Source organism: Pyxicephalus adspersus, chromosome 7 (assembly GCF_032062135.1).
Source record: "Pyxicephalus adspersus chromosome 7, UCB_Pads_2.0, whole genome shotgun sequence".
Taxonomy (NCBI): Eukaryota; Metazoa; Chordata; class Amphibia; order Anura; family Pyxicephalidae; genus Pyxicephalus; species Pyxicephalus adspersus.
The window spans coordinates 6,901,654-6,919,743 of NC_092864.1; the positions used below are offsets into that span (position 1 = coordinate 6,901,654).

The following is an 18,090-nucleotide window of genomic DNA, read 5'->3' on the forward strand; positions in this document are numbered from 1 at the left end:
TGATCATTGCTGTGGATATGACCATTGCTGTGGATGTGATCATTGCTGTGGATATGACCATTGCTGTGGACAGATTGTAGCAGTGTGTGTCCTTGTGATATTGTGCTGATTGCATGCTGGCTGGTATGACAATGAGAGAAGTGTAGGATCGCAGCAACCCTCTCTGCAGATATGATGCTCACGCAGTGTGATGGAGCGATGTGGCTGCGATGTCTCCAGTGCTTGTCATTGCCCCGGGCATTACACATTGTGTTACTATACACATCTCTGAGTATTCCCTGTAATCCTGGAATGCTAGAGATGTCTGGGTGTGTGTACACCTAAAGCTATGCAGACAGATGTCATTCTAGTACAATGTGTACAGCATTATTCTGCATTGGGTGATTGCTATGACATTTCCAGCTTGTAGTGCCAATGATTTGGGTGCTACCTCTCACGCACTTCTATATTACAAACCCCCCAACAGATCAGCAGTCTGTCCCCAACTCATTATTAACTTTAATTATAGGGTAATGTACAGAATGAACCGGGCACAATGCTACCTTTCTGTATATTTATCCTAAAATGAGAAAATGAAGCTGTGGGCTGTTATCATTCCTCCCTTACCTTTCAGTGTTTTAGATGACATGTATTCGGACTGTAAATGTTACACATATATAAAATATAAATTTATCTGGTGTCACAGGCTTACTGGCCTCAGAACTAGCTCAAGAAATCCATAATCACAGAAAGGTCACCACAGACAAAGCAACCAAAAGCATTAGATCTGTGAATACGATTCTAAGACCTACCTACTGCTCTACAATGATAACAGGACTAAAGACATTTATCAAGGAACTGACATAAAATATAAGTTTTCATTAAATCCATGCGTTTTAAGTAATGTGCCGAGGTGATTATTACCACTTTCAGGGATCACAGTACTGCCCTAGTGCCGTCATCTGCTTTTCTCTTAACAAGGATGGAGCCATCTTTGTTAAGGAATCATCCCGGGTCACCATTTACTTCCTGGACAACTCAGAGATAACACATTCGTATTATTCCTGGTGCCCCTGCAGTTGTTGGCGATGTTTAAAACGCTATTCCACCTGGTGGCACAGTTTGCTCAGTGACCAGAAATCTAGCCATTGAGCCAATTGGCCTTCCCACTAATTGTCCCTTTCATGTGTTGGAAATAAGAAGTGCTCTGTGGGCGGCCTAGGCACAGTATGGATATGATATGGAAAGGAGATGTGGTAATGTAATAATGATACAACTAAAGAAATCATTTAAAAATATAAAATATAGATCAGCCCCAGCTGCAGCCCATCACCTTTTGTTTATTTACAGTGTTACAGGTCCACTAGAAGAACATATAGCGGACATTACACCCATATCCTCAGTACCTTTGAAGTCTTTGGCCCAGAATATGTATGCAGATCCGTCCTAATATTGCAGCATACATTCTCAGTGATAAAAAGTTAAAAGAACGATAACATCCAACGAGCATCTTTCAAAGTCAGCAATGACCGCCTTTATAAATTTCTTATTACTGGTTTTCTGACTGCCAGAAAACATTTTGTCCAAAGACACACAAACTTTGTGTAGAAAGACACACATGGTATCAATATTATAAAGGCAGAATATAGCTGAGGGCTACAGCAGGCTATTTCTATCTGCATCATATATACCATGAATATAAAATATGATCTGAGGACACCCTGCTGACCTCCACACTGGGAAAATAATACTATTATCCATTACTAAAAGACAATTTTAGCAATGGACCATTAATAAAAGACTTTTCCTACTTTGATTTAAAAAGGTCACCGTTCCACTGTGATGGGAAGCTTGTATGATGCCAATAGAAAATAATACATACTGTACATATTGTGTATATTATCCCATAATGAATATCTGAAAATATCCCATAACCAAGAAACAAAAAAGCTGGAATATGTCTGTGTTATGTGAAAATGACAGTGACTGTCTCTGTTCTAGGCGCTCAGCTTCAAGTCACAACCTCACCATCCCCGGTTTCAGCTGAAGTGGGCTCCACCGCCATTCTTCCGTGTAAGTTTACTTTAGGTGTTCCACCTGTAGACCCTGCGCAGGTACATGTGGTATGGAAGAATGAGGGGAAGAAAGTGCTGTCCTACGTGGATAAAATCACTGCGTTCAGACCGGGGGCAGAGATCTCAGAAGAGCAACTGGCACAAGGCGATGCCTCGCTATCCCTCACTAATGTCAGCCATGAGGACGCTGGCTGGTACTCCTGTAGCATCCGACTGGCATCTGAACAAGCCACACAAAGTTTAAACTTAATAGTTAAAGGTAAGTGAAAAGTATATGTACATTTACAAATGATTCTCCTTAAAATAATATTGTACTAAATAGATGTAATAAAGTGTACAGGTAGTCCCCAAGTTAGGGTCATCCAACATACAGACGACTCCTAGATACGAACAGGGCTTTCGGAGGCTGGATGGGGGAAGGGGCGGTCTGCATGAGGAAATCTTTTGCGTAACACAGCTGAGGTTGTGAGTGATCTTAAGAGCTGAGCGGATTTGTAACATCTTGTAATTTTTTTAATGACCAAGACAAAATCTGCAGTTGTTTCTTTTTGCATATCAAAGCACAGCTTGCTCCAGAAGTTAATGAATGTCTAGGCTCCGTAATATTTTTTTTTGCTTTGTTTGTGATTAGCTCACAGTGAGGATTTTTATGCAGTAACTAAGTGGTCCCCAACCTTTTGAAACTCGCGGACCGCTAAAAGCACGGATCATGGACCGAGCATTCGTGGGGAGCCGTGTGTCCCTTAAAGTGAAAGAAACTTCCCCCAGAGTGATGTCATAACCGGCCCACTTTCCCATCGCAGGTCTGAGCCTGCAATGGGAGATCCAGAGACAACCTGCTCACCGCCCCGTTCCTGCAATGTCTCCGGCAGATGTGGTCCGCAGCTCTGGCTGGTGCGCCCCCCAAGCAGGGTCCTTCTCCTGAGCCCGCTGGGGGCTGCACCTACCGGAGCCGCGGCCCACCTGTCAGACATCCGCGGCCCACTAGTGGGCCCCGGACGAGGGTTTATGTACCTGTTTCGACTTACATACAATTTCAACATAAGGCAATGGAATGTTTCCTGGATCGACAGTCCCTTTTATAATTTCCTTAAAGCTTTAATCCCCAGTTCTATTCTGTGTTTCTCAAAATCATCCAGATTTTTCCTAAAGCAATTTATAGAACTTGTGAAACTCCTTCCTGAGGGAGCCGATTCCACATTTTCACCGACCTTACAGTGAAGAATCCCTTCCTTATCCGGAGATTAAACTTCTTTTCCTCCAGACGCAAAGAGCGCCCTTGTAATGACCTTACAGTGAATAATGGGGAAGAGAGTTCTCTATATGGACCATATATATATTTATACAGGGTGATATACAGGGTATGTGTTTAGGTTATAAAATAAAGTTTTGGTTGTAGACCTCCAGCTCCAGTGTTGCAACCGGACAATATGCTAGTCATCTTCAGAAATGCAGTCATTTTTGACAAAGCCTGTTTATGACCATCTCACAACCCAGACGCAAAGAGCGCCCCCTTGTGCTTTGTAATGATCTTACAGTGAATAATGGGGAAGAGAGCTCTCTATATGGACCATTTATATATTTATACCGGGTGATCATATCCCCCCTTATACGTCTCTTCTCAAGGGAGAATAGATTCAGTTCAGCTAATTTCTCCTCATGGCTGAGCTCCTCCATTCCTTTTATTAGTTTAGTTGCCCTTTTCTGCTCCAGTTCCACAATGTCCTTTTTGTTAGATTTGCCTGTTGTATAATGAGTGGGCCTGAAGCCTCTCAAACAAAAGAAACACTAGGGCTAAAGTGCTGGACCACCAAAAAAGACCTGGACATGCATTTCAACACTACTCTGTACAGATCATGTTGTGGTATGATGGTATGACTGTGCCAACCTCAGGCATTTATGAGTGTTATCAACTCCCTGTACATTATGTATGTGTTTAGGTTATAAAATAAAGTTTTGGTTGTGGACCTCCAGCTCCAGTGTTGCAACCGGACAATATGCTAGTCATCTTCAGAAATGCAGTCATTTTTGACAAAGCCTGTTTATGACCATCTCACAACATCACAACTCAAACGTTTCTTGGAAGATATTGACTATTCTCATGGTCCACTAAGTTCAGTGGACAGTGCTGCTGACACAATACATTAGAAAGTCTCAGCAAAGTTAGGCAAACATATTTATTTCAAGGTAGTCTAAAAGGAAAAAGTGTCTAATTTATAAGATATGTTGGAAATGTCATATTTAGAATTTGACTAAACAAGTTGCCTCCCAAAAAAAAACAGACAACACATTGTACCAGCAAGGCAGGATGATACTGTGTATTAGCACAATGATAAGGTATATAGAATGTGGCAGAGGTTAGGGCAAACGCAAGTGTAGTACCCAGTTACTATAAGTGGGTGCGTAGCACAAAATCTGCAAATGATCCAGCAAACCTGGAATGGACTTCTTCAAAGTGATTTGCTACTTGCTAGCAACGGTTTTGAATCCTGGACCAGATCTATTTCAGGTTTTCTGGATCACCCAGCTTCACTGATGAAAGTGTATCCTCCCCAGCCTTGGAGAGCATTAATAAATCAGGCCCAATATATGTATTACTGTATATTGGAGGAAATACAGATAACTATCATTTCATGTATGAATATGCAAGCTACTTACTTAAATCTATCATGAATTAACATTTCACTTTCTCTGAAAAAAAGCTGGAATGTGATTGGCTGTCAAAGATAAGTAGAGTATTTTATTTTCTGACAAACAACTTCTATTACATTTACCTTGATTATATTCAAAGTTTTCTGAAACTTTATAAAGATTACAAGAAAAGTAGAATGGGTTTTTAAACTGGATTCTAAACTGATGACATAAACTAAAAGGAGTTTTTGTAAGTAAACAACCCCCTTTGTAAGGGGCATGTAGGGGCCAATTTACTATAATATCATGTTTCACCTTACTTAATCATTGTTCACTTAAAATGCTCCTGTACAAAAAATAAATTCAACAGAAACATTTACAATACTGTCCTTTGTAAACGTTGCTGCAAGTCAGCATATACTAGTGGAACTCTTTGTACTGCCCTAAAACCTTTTTTAAAAGCTGAGGGTTGACCTCACAAGAAACTAGGTATTCAGAGGGTAGTGATGCAGCAGACCTATAACAAACCTAACAAACTGCAATGTAATCCCAACAAATACTAATAGGCTAATCTTTATTAGATGCATTACATGTGTAAATATGTGTGCAAGAAACAGCCAGGTTCCCCACAGAAAAAACAGATTTTGAGGGACTTTAAAGGTCAATTATACATGATTAACTTCATATATAAAAAAGCAGAATATAATTTTATTTGAAATTTCACAAGTTAAATTAGATAATATAATAAAACCAGAATTCGATAGAAGTACAAAATTCATATAGAAGTCCATTTCCTCAGGAAGAGATCTACAATAACAATCAATTTTTAATACATTTACCAGAATAGATATTTAACATAAATGTATTATTTTTATCTGTGAATTCTTTGACAACATTTGAGATTCAAGATTTCAACAAAACAGTATAAAACGAATAAATAAATGGCCTTACATCTATGCTGAGTGCTAATGGTCACCTGTAAGCTCTCCTCTCATGTGATGTTATACTTAGGCACAGCAGAGACAAGGCGCAAGGTCATTCCAATGTTGTAAATTAGATAATGATAACTTAGATGATGATAGTTTAATGTAAAAGAGGGGAACAATATAAAGTGCTTTAAAAAAATACAGAATAAATTTCTTTCAAATACTCCTTGTGTTTATGTATTCCTATTGATTGTATTGACTGTGTTTACTTATAAATAAGCATTTATTTTTCATATGTTGTTTTAATTGTCCCAAGGATCAATTAGCTTGATTTCAATTTATTTCTAACAGATTCATTTAATATCCCCTACAGGCAAAAGGATCCCTAATCTCTGCAAAATTTTTTTTTTTGCTATATCCACAATTCTTGCCTTATTAGATAAATTAATTGCTTCCCATATGTTTCCAACCAAACTCTGGTAGGAGTAGATGGACTCATAAATGTATGTGTTTGAGCACTTAGCACTTACACTTATAAATACATTATAAATCTAATCTGATATACCCAAAGTTAATAGGGTGATTCCCCTTTATTTGAAGTGCATATCAATATTTATATATAGTGTTCAATTAAGGTATGTAAATCCCTCATGGATTCACATATCATCATGGTGTCCACTCAATTAGTGCATACATCCATAACCTCCGCAATCATTTGGGGAGAAAAACAACCACATTCCTAAATATTAAATGTTCATTATGTAATCAACATGTGTAAATGTGATTAATCACAAAGACAATAATAATAATCTTTTTGCCTCACCAGATTATCGCTACATTAATGTTATAGGAACAACAGTATTGCTGAACCATTCCAATGAGCTATGTTGTTCAGCAAGTAACCTCTCGTCTTCCGATGTAACGTTTGAGTGGGTGAAAAATGGAAAAATCCTTAGCACCTCCATCCCACAGGTGGTAGAAGGCTCAGAAACTGAAGGGTTTAAAGTGCAAAACTCCTTCTGCTTTTTTCCTTTACTGGGGGATGACAGCGCCCGCTATGCTTGCCAAATTAAACAAAAAAATGTCCCTTACCCACTGAAGAAAACATTCCAAATCACCTTTGGAGGTAAGCCTTTATTTCCTTATTGCATTGCTTTATTTTTATTGTCCCAAATATAAGTTTTTGCTTGTGAGAAATGTACTGCTCTGACCAGCTAACTTGTGTGTGAACCATTACTTGAGCTATGGGGCTCTGTAAAATATATTTTTAACCAGAGGTAACAAAGAATGTGAAAACATGCAAAATGAAGCCTAAAGCTTTGCCTGCTCGTTTAAAAGTAAAATGCCAGATATTACCATGCAACATATTTTTTTTCTTAATTAAACAGATTTGACAAAGACAGCCAGCCACAAGGAGAAATATTTTAAAAATCGTTAGCAATATTTGCAGATTTCCAATGACTTCTATCTCCTTGCATTACAGTTCGTCCACAAGTCACATTCTACCTCTCCAGCAAAGGTCAAAAGAACTCTTCCTTAGTCTGCCTGGTGTCAGGCTTTTACCCTGATGATCTGAGCCTTATAATAAAAAGAGGTGGACAGCGCCTTGGGTACAAGTTAAATAAGTGGGTGAACGGAAATGGCACCTATTCACTAGAGGCCACTTACCGGACCAACGTGAGTTACAGAGATAGCAACATCGATTACAGTTGTACCATTTATCACCCTACAATGCCAAGAGGTGAGACAGAAAGACTCAAATTCCTAGGTAAGTACATCACCCAAGCTTGGGAAATGCCCTTACAAATATGTAAAACTACAAGTGACCATGATACAGCTGTTTTTTTTTTTAAAAAAAAGCATATTTGGTCCATTATTCCAGAGGGCCTATACAGACTCTCCCTGTGACTACTGTCTGGCTGTTGGAAAGAGGAACAGGACATATTTTACAATTTGCTTCCTCTTCTAGGCTCTAATTAGTTTATATCATCTGTCAGATCCTGGCAGTAGTTGAAGATTTCTTTTTCTGGCTCTGTTTACAACAATGAGAAGCCAGCAGAGTTAAAACTTATTCACACTGGCTGTGAAGTTACAGTGAATTTACAGTTTACTCATGCCAGGAAATGTTGCCGGATGAGGAGTCAGTTCATAAAGTGTCTCCCTGCAGCAGCCCCCATAGGGAATGAATAGGGGCTGCAATAAGCGGTGCTAATACCGCCCCTAGCTACAGGGAGCAGAACAAAATTGAGCAATCAAGCAGCAGTGAGTTGCAGAGGATTCATGCTATAAGCAACAGGAGTCTGGGAAAGCTTCTGATGTAAAATTGGGGAGGTAATCCGACATGAGGGGGGGGATTTTTGTGAAGTTGTGGGCACTTATGTGAAGTTGTGGGCACTTATGTAAGGTGGAAAGACTGATGTAAAAGGTGGGTACAGATGTGAAGGGGGTGTTCAAATGTGAAGGGAAGCTCTGACGTAAAAAAGGGGATAATGTGAAGCGGGAAACTCTGGTGTAAATCGGTGTTCCTGATGCAAAGACTCATGTCCTAATTGGTAGGGTCCTTGTCAAAAATTGGCACTAAGGTCCATAGATCTGTAGCAATAGAGAGTGGCTTCCAAGCAGACAAAGGTTGAGGACTTAACCTGTAAACATTGTCTAGCAATCATACCTAAATATTCTATCCATTCAGAATTGTCATTGGGGTGTTGGCAATTTTCCTGCATTTTACAGGTTAACTATATGTGCCAAGAAACAGTAATAGTATTTAGTGTAATACAGAGTATTAGGTCACTTGGTACACACAATAGCGAAGATGGCATGATGGTTTCTTCAACAAAAGCAGATACAACATTAGAAGTAAAAATACTCAACTGTTCCTGTATATTAAATGTAAAATAAAGTGCATATAAAATGCTAACATTTTCTTCTGTGTTCTTGCAGTCGATGCTTATGTACCTAAGGAAATTTGGATTGCAGCTGCTAGTGGATTTTTGCTAGTGGTGGTACTTCAAATATTCTGCAAACAAGGTAAATTGAATTCCAAAAATATATCTATCTAAATACATTATTTATTGGTATATATTAGAGGCATCTGGCCAGCGTCTGAGGCACTCTCAATCATAGTTTTAACCTTTTGCACTGGACCAGCTTTTACTCCCATAAAAGATAGTCATTTATTAGTTAAATACAGTTGGACCATGTAAAATAGTTACAGCTTTTGTTGTGTCTGGTAGAAACACACAACTTATAAAGATCTGCTTACTTATATTTTAAGTTGCTAACATTAGGGCGTTGCAGCAGTAACGAAGACCTTTACAAACTTTGATATTGCCCACTGGTGATTGTTGGAGTAGGAGGAAAGACTGAGTTTGTGTATAGGTAAAATTTTATATATGTGTAAAAACTATTCTGATAATAAAGTGTTCTGTAAATTTGGGAAGTCAGAAATGTCCTAAATGCTTATAGCCGGGAGCATGGCTCATCATTTTCATATACTACATTCTTTCCAAAAGACAAAGCTAACTTATTATCATACACAACACAAACACTCAAGGGTAAATCTACACAATCTGCTTTTTAATTGCATTGCATGGAAAAGGGCCCCACAAGATGCCCGTGTGGATGCTGTTGGGAAATAATGAGCATAGTGTTTACCTGTGTTTAGCTAGTAAGGAAGTTTGTTTAAATGAACTAAAATGATACATTTTTTACCCATTAGGAATCGAAATGAATGATAATTACTGTGTCATTGTCCTTGTTTCTTCACACTCCAGTGACAGATATCTCAGGGTGTAAGGACTGGACCGAGGGGAGCCTTGCAGTCCTAAAGTGCAGAATCGCAGGCCGGTACCCAAGGACCATAAGTGCAGTGTGGTTTATCCGGCGTGGGGACAAGGAGATTGAAGTAAAGGAGAAAGGATCTCTCTACACATCAGGAAACTACAGAGAGCTACAAGAGCCAGATTCATACACCTGCTGGAATGTTGTCAAGAAAAAATTTGTTGGTGGGCTTCGTCATTCCCTCTGCTCCATTCTCTGCTTCCAAGTGCACAAGGAACGCCATGACCAGGCAGAATTTATCTGCCGATTTATGAGAGCAGGAAAGGTGCTGCAGGAGAAGAAATACTACGGAACTGTGCTGGGTAAGCAGAGACCATAATTGTCACGTGGAGGCCAGAAATATTTTTATTCCATACAGGTCAATTGGAATACAAATAAAGTTTGGTCCAGTTAATAGGATGTTTAAATGAAGATTAAGGAGGAAGTCAGGTGCACCTTTGCATCTGAAAATGTGTTGCATTTTGCCCATCACAATCCCAAAGTCACATTACTCAAATGTAGAATTGTCAGCATTTTGTATCGGTATAGGTCAGCAACATTTGGGGAGCAATACTTATTACATAATAATATTATATATGTATGGATTTCTAACTGTCAGTGTTGTAAATCAGACCATATTTTGATAAATATAAATAATTATATATAAATAAATATATAAACAAAACTAGTTTTTTTACAATAAAAATTGTAAATGTTTTAATAGAAGGATATTATAATCTGTTTTACTTTTAGTTTAATGTTACTAAGGGGTATAAAATCAGCCTACACGTCAAAGAACTTTATTAAAAACACAAAATAATAAAGTTATTGGTGGTTAAACTAATGCAATTCTTAATTGCAAACCTGGTTCTGGTTATAAAATGATTCCATTGTGAACTCCAGCCAATACTTATGCTCCTGATAGAATACAGTACAGATATAAAAAACCTCAACAAAGGTTCTGTTTCCCTAAACTGACCTAGAAATTCAGGAAATCTCACCTAAACATCCAATGAATCATTGAAAAATTAGAACCTGAAATAAAGAGTTTTCCTGTGCTTTTAACATGTATGTTCTTTATATTTTATCAGATAATTACGGGTTCTATTCAGTATCTGAAGTGTGCATCCCAGAAGCTTGCAACGAGGGGGAGAAGTTAACCCTTAACTGCACAATGAAAGGGAACGTTCCCCGAGATATCAGAGTCACTTGGGAGAAGTGTCTCAATGAAGAGCGGACAGCCATCATAAAGGACCAAGATATCAATTACCAGGTTACTGAGAATAAGTCACCTAGGCAGATCTGCTCCTTCCTCACCTTCTGTCCAACCAGTGAGGATTCTGGAGCCATGTTTACATGTTCTTTCACTGATAATGAAGGGAGGATCCTTGGAGAACGCAGCTCGCAACCTCTGAAAGTAGCTGGTAAATACTCTAAATGTTCCTCAACCACTTACATGGAAGGCCAAGATGAATATAGAGGGCTGCTAGAGATCACACACTGAATAGTAGTAATATAGCTAAAAAAGGCCACTTGAAAGCATTATACCTCATGTTTTATTGTGAATGGGTCCAAATGAGAAAGAATTTGATTTACTCAGTCAATATACAGGCTTATTTACTATAGAAGTTGAGAATCTCCAATGAAAAAAATGTCCTAATATTCATTGTAATCCTCCAATCAAATGAAACACATGGCTGGGTATTTTAAGTAAACAGGATTTGATTTTCACTTGACAATGTTTCATTGAAGATTCTCAGATTTTTTACTAAATCAGCCCAACTGTCTACCTCAATGAAGCATTACTGTGACACTTCTTTATGTAGACCTACTATAACTACACAATAACATATCAATTGGCTTTTAAGCGCTTAGCCTTGTCTATGTAACTGACTGCTGTGGGGAGATTTTCCTTTCATTCTGTATTTAAAACCACTGACACAATCCCACCAGGTAGTAAACAACAACCAAAAAAAAGCAGCTAGCTTATACTTATATTTAGACAATACTAAACTCTACTATAGGGTGATGCTTTGTATATTACAGACAGACTAAATGTTAAAGTAATTCATTCATTAAAATGAAAACCTAACATAACGTTCCCTGTCCTGCTGCTCACACTACCAATCTCTGCAGTGCAGAGTAATCATTGGATGATGTTTTTTTTTAGAAACTGATTTTCCAGCTCCTATGGCTTTACTGTATTTATTCAGGATACGTGATATGATTATGGACTCTGTAAAGTGCTGCATATTATGTCGGGGCTATATAAATACCATTTAATAATAATAAAGGGTTGGCAGGGGGAACCAGTGAGCAGGGGACCAGAAATACCTTTATCTAAAGAATCTTTAGCAGAGATCAGTGGCAGCAGCAAGAGATTAATATCCAAGTCCTTCTTTGTACAGGACACATCTTTTATGTTAATTTTAGCCCAAAACATTGCTGTATTGTAATCCAATCAAAGATAAAGTATTTTAGTGGGGTATAATATCTGCATTTCACTCAGGAGAATATTTCATAAATTATACCTCACTGCCTATATGCAAAATGCAATCTCAGTTTGCACTGGTTTTACATCCTCAGTAAACAATGCCAAAATCATTCTAAAAACTTTCATGAAAAAATAAATATTTGCTTACAGAAATCTTTGTCACTGCCACTCGGTGGTCATGAGTAACATTGCAAGGTTTCTTTTTAACAGGGTACTGAATGCTTATTAAAGAAAAAGTGTATTTTACTATTTTGTACTTAATGCAGGGATTGTTAAAACATTCTACCTCCAAATGAAAGTTTACTGAAGATATACAAGGCCTGATTTAATAAAGCTCTCCAACATTGAAGAACATAGATTATCATGGAAGAACCTGGGTGATCCAGCAAACCTGAATGGATTTGATCCAGAATTGAAAACATTTACAAATTAATAGCAAAAGGTTTTTAAGACATCTGTTCCAGGTTTACTGTGTCATCCAGGTTCTCCCATGAGCGTCTATCTTCTCCAGTCTTGTAGAGACTTATAGTTATCAGACCTATAGGTATTCTTGGGGCTTGGCCATACTTTTGGAGTAGTTTTACCTTTTTCCAGGGCACACAGAGACCCAAACTGCTGTTTACATTTCTCACCGATAAGTTTTCATGCAAAGTGTTTAAAAAAATTATTCTATGAGCTCAGTCTAATGCAAATTATCTGCTCATTGCTATGCAAACCAATGCATGTGCAGCACTCCTTACTTTAACATATATTCTTAAGTGTATATTGCTATTGGATCTTTATACAATATAGTCTGTTGATTATAAATGAGATTCTGGTGCTATTTGTTAACAATCATATGCCGAATAATGCAAAATCATATCATGATGTTTGTTTACTGTAAATGTATGCATGAGCCAACGCCATTAAATCATTGCATCCATTAACGTGTTCATACATTTATCTACATGTATGGTGTCCGTGTGCTTATTTACTATCCCTATAAAAGGTGTGAAAGTATTCATTAAAGTCTTAAAAGACTGAAGTGCATTAAAAATACAAAATACAGAATACATATAAAAAAAAGTTTGACAAAAATGCACAGACATGTTCAGCTCATTGGGAGGAATAAAATAAAAACTAAGAGGAAATAGGGCAAAATATCCCCTCCTGCCAACCCACTTCCTACAGCATTGTCAAAGTTATTTCCCTATTGTACAAGCAGAGATTATTTAACAAATTAAATGACTCCAATAATGGTTATGCATTCATCTAAATGTCCAATTATTTACAAAATGCTGCTCATTTTACAATGACTATATAATATATCATTTTGCAATTACAACTGGAGCAGATAAAAATGGATCAATTGTCTGTGTCGTTGCAGAATAAAACATGGCATAAGATTATTTATCTTCATTTTTATGTGTTTTCATAATCTTACTCCTTATGTCCTAAAAACTTTTTCTGGTATGTCAGATAGCCAATCAGTACAATCATCCAATTTTCTTGTGTCATGTTAATGGAGCCTCCGAAACAGAGAAATCCTTTACTGACAGTTTCAATGCAAAGGGGATGCTAATCATTATACTTTATATATAAAGCAGTGAATGGGATATTCACCAAACATTCACTGCAGGTAAATCAGTCGCTGTCATTTATACATGCAGAGGAAATAGTCACCTGCTGTAAATGTGTGCTGAATGATTTATATATATATTTCTAAACAAGTCCCCAAACAAACAGCACTAACTCTACTAAACTAATTACAAATAATTTCTGTAAATACACCGTATTAAATAGGCTTAAAAAATGGGAGTGTAACTTTGGAGAACATGTAAAGGAATCTGTCATGGAAAGGTCTGTGCTCTTTGACTCGGATGTCAATTTGGGTAACCAGCTACAAATAGGAATGTTAAACATTGGAACTGGCACTTAGGTGGAATATTGGTACTGTGTCTACCATAGATGCCAATTATCTCTATGGTGAATTTATTTGAATTTATTTCACACTATGTGCACAAAATACTTGGCAAGAAATGCATACTGGCTCATATATGGGCTTTATGGCTAATGCATAACCAAAATTTTACCAGTCAACAAAAATATGGTCTCTGGTTATAGGGAAAATATAATAAGAAGACACTTTTTGCTGACTGGATATTATATTATAAAAATAGTTTACAAATATTACAAAAAAATCATATTAGTTGTTATGTATGAAGTGTCTGACTGAAGAATAATCTGTTTAACCAATCAGTGTCTTCCTTACACATTTAAAACTTCTCTAGCAACAAGAAAGGATTTCCTTGCTGATTCCAGGAAAATCCAGCTCTTAGGTCAGACATTTTCTGTATGAGGCCCTTAGCATCATGGAAAGAATGTTGGTGAGGCAGGAAGATACAATACCCAGCATTGCTGACCATCCAGAACTTCTACATAATATCACTCCATTCTTCATTTCACCACCTGCAATCTCTGACCATCCTTTCACTCAGCCCTGCTGCTTCTTTAATTTGCTTTTTGCCGGTGTGATTGATAAAGCATGTATTTCCAAAACCCTGCTTTACTCTGATGCTATATATAAATTGTATTATATACTGTCCTAGTCTTATTAGATTTGAAACAATACCGGATAACTGTAAATTTAGTAAACATCCTTCAACACCCCCGTCTTATGATACCTGTTCCCACTCTTCCACTTCCCTTTGCTATGTAGACTGTTGATTGCCACACATCCTCTTTTCTGAAAGTCTACCAGCCAGGCTCCACTTTTTCACCAGACTTTTGTTCATTCCTTTACACGTGTGTGTCCCAGAGCATTTTCCCTAATGTCCCACAGCCGGGCTTTGCTTTTTCCATGCATCGCGGTTTGTCCCTAAGGAAAGGCTTAGCACCTTTGGAAAGGATAATGGAAGGCCTTTCAATAGGAATAAATGAACAAAGGCCTGCACAGTACCCATTGAAGATCTTTTAGAGTAAAAACAGGTAAGTGTAAAACCTGAAGAAAGGGAAGACATTAAAAGGATAACCATACTGATCCTTTATGGTGCAGATCTGATCATGTTTGTAAGTTTAAAGTAAACTGGCACAGAAGGAAACCTCTGCCAGGGGCAATGTGCAGTTATTCATGCAATAAACATGTGCGCTCTTCATTCTTGGAAAAACTTCATAGTATTTATGGAGTGCGGGTTTCCCATACATTCATTTGCCAATAGTACATGCCAGTAGCAGATTACCTCACAAGGCTTTAGAGAAAGCAAGTGCCACTATAATTATCCTGCAATTGAACATGAGTTGCTGCCTCTTCAGCTGTAATGAGACTTCATGTACTTCATGTAAACACACATAAAAGATGTGTCTACAGTGACATGAACAGTTATTGCCTTCACCACCTGTACCCTCCCCTTATCTGCAGATATACTATTGGAAGAATCTTTGTTATCTCTTCAAATAAAAGTAGTATTCAGTAGAAGTGTAATATAATCTGATAACATAACATAATCAATTCTCAGAAAACCTAAGAAATTTCTTGTTTTTTTACAACACAAATATAGGTTTAATGTGTATTAATTTCAGCTTTCATTCAATTTGTTTTAGATTAGTAAATTATTTGCTTTATAAAGTTCCATATTATTATATGTTTATATTATATGTTTCCATATTATTATATTATTAAATTGCTCTTCCTGGCTGGTTTAAAATGTAAATACTTTGGAGTGTATGGTCTGGGCACAGGGTCACATAAAATACTAATACAACATCCAGCTGTTAGCCATTGATCATTAAAATATACAGCTTTTTGAGTTGCTGAAAATCATTCAGAAGGTTTAGTCATATTTGTGTTCTTTGTTGAAAAAAGAATACATACTAATCTTAATGATGTAGCAAGAAGCATTGTCAGACGAGAAACAAAATTGATTTTTATTTTAGGCCAATTTGTGGGTGCAAAATGTGGTACCTCCGGGTGACTGTACATCAGCCTATGTCATTCTACAGCACTAAAGGTGCCTCAAAAGTTGTGTGCAATAATTCAATGGCCATAGGAGTGCCCATGCTGACACTTGCTGTTATTTTTTGGTCAGAAGATTCTTCCATTATAGGGATAAGATAATAATGGGGTACGGTAGGTGTGAGAGGATGGGCCAGTACCCATAACCATAACAGCTTGGTTCTGGTTCCTGGTATATCACAGAATCATTTGCATCCTTCCCCCTTCAATCTTCCTACTGTAATGCCTTGTTGTAAATGACAGATATTATCCAACAAGTCCCTACATGAGAAAATGCAAAGCGTAAGTATGCATTCATCCCAATTTACCATCTTTTTTTTTTTTTGTTTTTTTTTTACTATTGGTACACATAATATAGGATTAGTTGTCAGCTGCAGTGTGACATTAAACATCTAGAAATACTGGTTGTTATACGTAATCTCATTTTTCTGTGTTCTGCTTATATAATCGTTCTTTAGCTCTGACCGATCACCTACATACTTCTTCTAGGTCACAAATTACTGAGGCCAAAGGATCAGCATGCCAGTGAATCAAGAAGTGTTTTAAGATGCGTGTCACCCATTGGCCTCATTCTTTACATATACACAGATTTTATATTTTTATATACAAAGGGTCTGTTTCTGGGGCAAGGGCATAAGGCTGTTATAATGTTTTATCCATCATTTACACACAGAGAGAAATATGTTGGAATAAAAATCACATTAGTATTCTGAATTGTCTCCCACAATTGGCCTTTTTCCACAAACCATGTCTGCAATATATCTACCAAATATTTTTTCCTTCAGATAAAAGTAGACTAACTGTTTAACATAAAACAGATGCAATTTTTAGGAAGAGTAACCTTTAAATTGTCTAAAGAATCTTGAAAAAAAAAGATCTAACTTTCTATCACAGTCCATCTGTGGAAGGAGGAACACTAATGTTATTTGCAAATGTGTTTTGATAGTGAATTATTACCTCAGCATAGCCCAGTTATTCTATAATATGCAAACTTTGTTGGGTTAATCAAGGAATTTTGAATTTGACAATACCTGTATTATCAATTAGGCAACATTAAATAATTCTTACCTACCTTTTATAGACGTATGGTAAGATGTGAAAAAAATTCTACAGATGGTTTAATTATTTGTTTTTGTCATTTCCTTTTTTTCAGAACCAAAGAAGAACAGCTGGAGCCGGACGTACTGGGACTGGGGTTTTCGAGCGTTTGATGAGACTGTGATCTCGGAGATGTGAGAGAGATTTGTGGCTCCTTTGGCTTCCAGTTCAATCAAGCACTTCACCACTTTCTTTTCTACTCCTGGTCCTCAGCCCGGAGTTCCAAGAGGTGGCAACACAATATAAATAAATCTGTTTCTCAGTAATTTGGTCCAAAGGATATCCTTGGGCCAGCTGGATTCAAACTCTTAAGTTTAAAAAGCCTAAAGGACACATACAAAAGCACAATTGGTGGATTGAGTGTAATCTGTCACCATTGCGTCTTTCTGTTATACCAGTTTGGACTTGTGTATACAAATACAATCATCAATTTTAAAATGTACACACACGTAAAAATATTAAATGTACACACACGTTGAAGAAAACCAAACCATAACAAATATACCTTCTGGTTGCAAGGCAAAACTCTTACACAGACAAACCAAGAGAAGATGACTTTTACTGTGAGGAAGCCTGTACAGTCTCCATTTGTAACATGTAAGATATTTTGGTCTTGTCCTGCAGCAATACAGTATGTGCCGATACTCTGGCTATTGTGGGTATTTAACGTGTCTATGGAGCTTTGAATAAGCAAAACGTGTGAACATGCTCAATAAAAGTCTGTAAATCTCTAACCTTCCCAAGTGTTGGATTGATGCATTTTTTCACAGGGACATAGTTGTGCCACTAGAGGTCAGCACAATGCAGTTTCGCAGACTGATTTTGGAAGAGCTGATTTTAGCCAATTGAAAGTCTTTGCCATATTTCATCCTTTTCGTTCTGGCTTTGTTGACTTTCTGGAAAAACAAAGGTAATGTATTTTTCCTTTGTCAATTCGATTATCCTTTGTTATTCAAGCTTCATTTTTATGTTGGTGATATTAAATATACTCCACGCCGTTACATGAGTGAAAACCTGATAAAGAATTCAACAGAATATGTTTCCATTTTTTCTATTGTTGTTTATTTTTATGGGTAT

General features: G+C 37.2%; 1 gene segment (V, D, J or C); it reads left to right on the forward strand.

Moving 5' to 3' along the window:
- Positions 1–17,752, forward strand: part of LOC140334994 (immunoglobulin heavy constant mu-like) — a 17,974-nt gene extending 222 nt beyond the window's left edge. Inside the window, 7 exon segments of the C gene segment in view lie at positions 1,981–2,313; positions 6,438–6,737; positions 7,095–7,379; positions 8,552–8,638; positions 9,385–9,753; positions 10,522–10,854; positions 17,069–17,752. Coding sequence covers positions 1,981–2,313; positions 6,438–6,737; positions 7,095–7,379; positions 8,552–8,638; positions 9,385–9,753; positions 10,522–10,854; positions 17,069–17,151 — 1,790 coding nt within the window.
- Positions 17,753–18,090: the final 338 nt, after the last annotated feature.